The sequence below is a fragment of the Cynoglossus semilaevis genome, chromosome 15 (genome assembly GCF_000523025.1).
Source record: "Cynoglossus semilaevis isolate Cse_v1.0 chromosome 15, Cse_v1.0, whole genome shotgun sequence".
In the NCBI taxonomy this organism is placed as follows: Eukaryota; Metazoa; Chordata; class Actinopteri; order Pleuronectiformes; family Cynoglossidae; genus Cynoglossus; species Cynoglossus semilaevis.
The window spans coordinates 3,537,483-3,541,951 of NC_024321.1; the positions used below are offsets into that span (position 1 = coordinate 3,537,483).

Here is a 4,469-nt window from a genome sequence, read left to right on the forward strand (position 1 = left end):
TATATATATATATATATAAAGGAACAGAGTAAACTGGTCTTGTATAACTAATATGTAATTGCGTTTGGTTTTCAGATTCAGATTCAGTCCAGCCTTTCCTCGTTTTCGGTCATGGTAAAGCCCTTCACAGAATGGACTTGGATGGGAGGAACCACAGAAGAGTTTTGGCTGGTGTGGGAAGTGCTATCCTGTTTGATTTCCATTACAGGAAAGAGGAAATTTACTGGGCCAACAAAAACACTGGAGTCATCTACAAAACATCAGTGATGGGAGCTAATAAACAGGTAAATAACACTTGTAGAGTACATTAAATAAAAACTGTCAGTTTTCTATTTGACATTTTATGCTCAAATATACCGTATAAATGATTTCCTTTAACTTTTTTGAGTTAAGGCCCCACTTTCCCACAACATTTATGTCAATGTTACACCACAATTTATTTTGCTTCTGTGCCTCTGTATGAAATCTGACAAGTTAGATCTAATGTCCAATGACTTCTTTTAAATTTGAGAGTTTAAAAGTGAATCTTCTATTCCACACGTATAATGAGCCAACAGAATTAAATATCCGTCACTTTTCAATAAATACAATTTAATTACTGTTTGCTTTCCAGAAACTGTCCTCTGACAAACACATATCAGGACTGGCAGTGGACTGGATTGGGAATGGTTTATACTGGACAAGCCAAGAAAAGGGAAAAATTAAGAAAATGGACCTTAATGGAAAAAATGAAAAAACTCTTCTAAGACACCTGATCCAACCAAGTTCTATTGCTCTTGAGCCAATAAGCAGGTATAAACTCCTTTATCAAACTTTGTTTTTCATAGTTGACCCCCCCACCACCCACCCCTCTTCACAGTAAATGACCCTGTAGTAGATGACTCTAAAGGCATTTTTGGGAATAAAAAATAAAATAAATAAAAAGCTTATAGATAAGATTTAATCAAAAAATAACAAAATTAATGAGCCATTGTCTTTTTGTTTAATATTTACTTTTGCAGAATTCTATTTTGGCAGTCTGTAGGGACAACTCCATGCATCCAACGGTCTGATATCAATGGACGAACAATAACAACCCTTATTAAAATAACAAAGAAAATAAAGGCACTGTCAGTTGACAGACAAGACAAAAGGCTGTTCTGGATTCAGTTAGGTTTGCAAGGAGAATGTGCTATTGTCTCATGTGATTACAACGGAAACAGCGTTCACATCATTGACCAGGCACTAAGGTAAGTCTTAGGTATTCAACATAAATTCTGTGAAATATAAATTCTTACATAATTTTAGAGAGTGGCATTATAAATTATTGTTTACATAATGATGAATGTTGTTATGTATATCCTCTCTGATTTTTCTCAGGTCTCAGACTTTGGGAATATCAGTTTTTCTGGAAAACGTATACTACACTGATGCTTCATCTAAGGTTATAAAAGAAGTAAACAAATACACAGGTGGAAGGACAGTAGATGTCAACAAAAAGCAAATGGCTAAACCCCCAGTAGGGGTTAAGGTGGTGCATGCCCTCAACCAGCCTTTGGAGGATTCTAATTCAGCATTTACAGGTTTCAACAGAATTTTGACACTGCATTTATACTTGTTTTTACAAATTATAATAATGGTTGCTAGGCATTGTTTGCTGATATATTTTCCTATCTTTTTCAAAAAGGTTGTGACCCTCAGGGTGGAAACTGCCTAAGCATTTGCTCTAATTCAGCAGAGCCAGGATTATGCCAATGTGCTGAAGGTTTTGCACTTAGCAAGGAAGGCACTCACTGCGAAGGTTGGTTAAGTGGGCAATAAATTCAAAAATTACAATTCTATTGTGTGGTTATTTTTAAATTGTTGTGAATACAGCATAAAATATTGATATTAGCATCAGATTTCATTATCTATTCTTATTTGTTGAATTATTTCACAGATGTAAATGAATGTGCCCACTGGAACCATGGCTGCTCTCTTGGCTGTGAAAACATCCCAGGCTCTTATTTCTGTACTTGTCCTAAAGGATATGCCCTCTTACCAGACAGGAAAACATGTGGAGGTAGAGATTTAAAGTCTTATAACAATTTTTTTTCAGCTACTAAGGAGGTTTTCTATTACTCTATTATCTATTTACTACACTGAACTTTATATATAGGACCTTAAAACATTATTTTAAAACACTGACAATGTGAGCCTTGTTTTGTCTGTATCTCATTTTGGACTGGAGTCTCATCTGTGTCAGTGTCTGTGGAGGGTGGCATTTGTCCTCCAGATACTACCTTGACCTTTCTAGGCCAATAAAAAGGGAAGGTCACAGACGGCCAGACAGACTCGACGTAACTGAACTAACAATTGTGTGTTGGGTTACTTGGGTCAAAACACCAACACTTTGTCACAGCCTTAGAGGCCTCTGTGTTGAGCTCAGTAGCAAAATGACATAAGGAAATAAAATTACCACTTCATTTACAATGTATTTTACTAAATTCGATTGTATCATTATGGTATATGAAACCAAATGGGGTTTGTTGATTTATTCCAAATGTTAAGTCATTGAGGTGGTGGGTGATCCATACATAGTCATTCCAAATGTATGCCTGGTCATCCTGCTGCTGAATAATGCAGCTTTGTTGTCTGCAGGCATGACAGCAGAAATATCTCAGACAATCTAATATTTAGCCACAAACAAATAATGCAGTCATGAGGAAATGTATAGAAAAAGCTATGTCACATAAATTAGTGATGAAAGCTGAGTTTGTTACTTTTATGTGGCAACGGAGTTACATCTACTATTTTCTACCATTTGCCCCCAAAATAAGCACTGTATGAATCTTAACAATAATGTATGGGAATAAATAGAGCAATGTTGCCATTCTATGCTGTTCCACAAACACCAATTGCAAGATCCAAGCAGCAAAGTAAACAATGGAAGCAGCAACAATCCAAACTACTATAATGGCTAGTAAGAGTTCACAAAACATCACATCATTATGCAACACTAAAGGTCAACTGACGAGAAAAAACCCACCCAAGTCTTACCCACTAAGGCTTTTCCCACTCTCAGAAATAGAACAGGTCGTGTAACGATTTCACATTGGAATGACATCTGTATAAAGTGTATGGGAATGTGCACTGGCCCTTATTCACACCTACAGGACATACCAGATGCCTGTGAGGTAATATTACATCATCCCCAGGGCGAGGGGATTTTGACTTTTTTTTTTCATGTTTGATAAGATTAGACCTGATTTTGAAAAAATATTTAGAACTGGTAAAACGTTTGTTGACAATAAGAATTTTAGGTTTCCACATTTGCTTTAAACACTTAAAATTACTGAATAAACAATTTCTGACATCCAACTGATTCATTAGAAAGAATATTAATAAAATAATAATAATGCACTTAATGTTGTTGTGTCCTCCAAACCTAGAAATTACACAGTGCAAAGGAAATGTGACAAAGTGTGGCCATGGATGTCTGACAACAGACAAGGAGCAGATCTGTGTGTGTCCTGAAGGATCGGTACTACAGAGTAACGGACAGGCCTGTACTGGTATGGACAATATTGCAATATATAAAGTCACCATAAGTCCTAACAGCAACAGAGCTGCTCAGCTTTACTAAAAACAATCTATAGTGAAGCTGATTTACTAAAAGTTTCTACTAAGGAAGAGAAATTTAGAGAGAAATATGGAATGCAACATAACTGTTGCATTCCATATTTTTCCCAATACAAACAGGACAACTTTAAAGCTGTTATTCTTATCGTTAAAGATGAATAAATTTTATCAATATCCAGGTAAATTTATCTTATAAAAAATAGAATAAAATACAATACTTTTTATTACACAAATATTATTTGGCTAAATTCCATGAACAGGACAATTATTGTGAATATATTTATTTAGTATGCAATATAATAAATATTAGGACAGGACTCAATTGTTTCAAATATTTCTAAACTCAATCCAACCTCAAACTTAAACCTTGCAATCCATTTGCAATGCTTCCATCAAATGTACAAAACAAATATATGCAAAATCATGAAGTCTATGAAGATAATTGTCTATTGTACTTTTTTCGTTGTTGGTGGCTGAAGGCTGCTCATCACCAGACATGGGGGGCTGCAGTCAGCTCTGTATTCTAATCAGCCCTAGTAGATGGAAATGTGGCTGTCAGCCTGGCTACCAGCTCCATCAAGATGGTAAAGGATGCATTGCAACTGGTGAGTCATATGCAAAAACAACCAGTTGCATAAGATCAGGCAAAGCTCACAGGACTTCCCCTATGACAATCTAATGCAAACACTTTCTACTGCAACTTTCAGGACCAGCACCTTATCTGCTGGTTGCTAACAAAGAAGATATAAGAACAATTAATCCTGATGGTACTGATGGTATTATTCTGGTAGAGGAGCCCAGAGCATCAGTCACAGCTTTGGACTATGATCCCGTCCAGAATAACGTAAGAATAAAGTCTTCATCCTTGT

General features: G+C 35.9%; 1 protein-coding gene across 1 annotated transcript in view; it reads left to right on the forward strand.

Annotated features, from left to right (window-relative positions):
• egf (epidermal growth factor) overlaps window positions 1–4,469 on the forward strand; it is a 13,198-nt gene that overhangs the window by 2,130 nt on the left and 6,599 nt on the right. Inside the window, 9 exon segments of the mRNA XM_025062994.1 lie at window positions 76–284; window positions 614–792; window positions 1,002–1,229; window positions 1,360–1,562; window positions 1,667–1,780; window positions 1,919–2,041; window positions 3,411–3,533; window positions 4,080–4,205; window positions 4,308–4,444. Of these exon segments, the coding sequence (XP_024918762.1) occupies window positions 76–284; window positions 614–792; window positions 1,002–1,229; window positions 1,360–1,562; window positions 1,667–1,780; window positions 1,919–2,041; window positions 3,411–3,533; window positions 4,080–4,205; window positions 4,308–4,444 (1,442 nt within the window).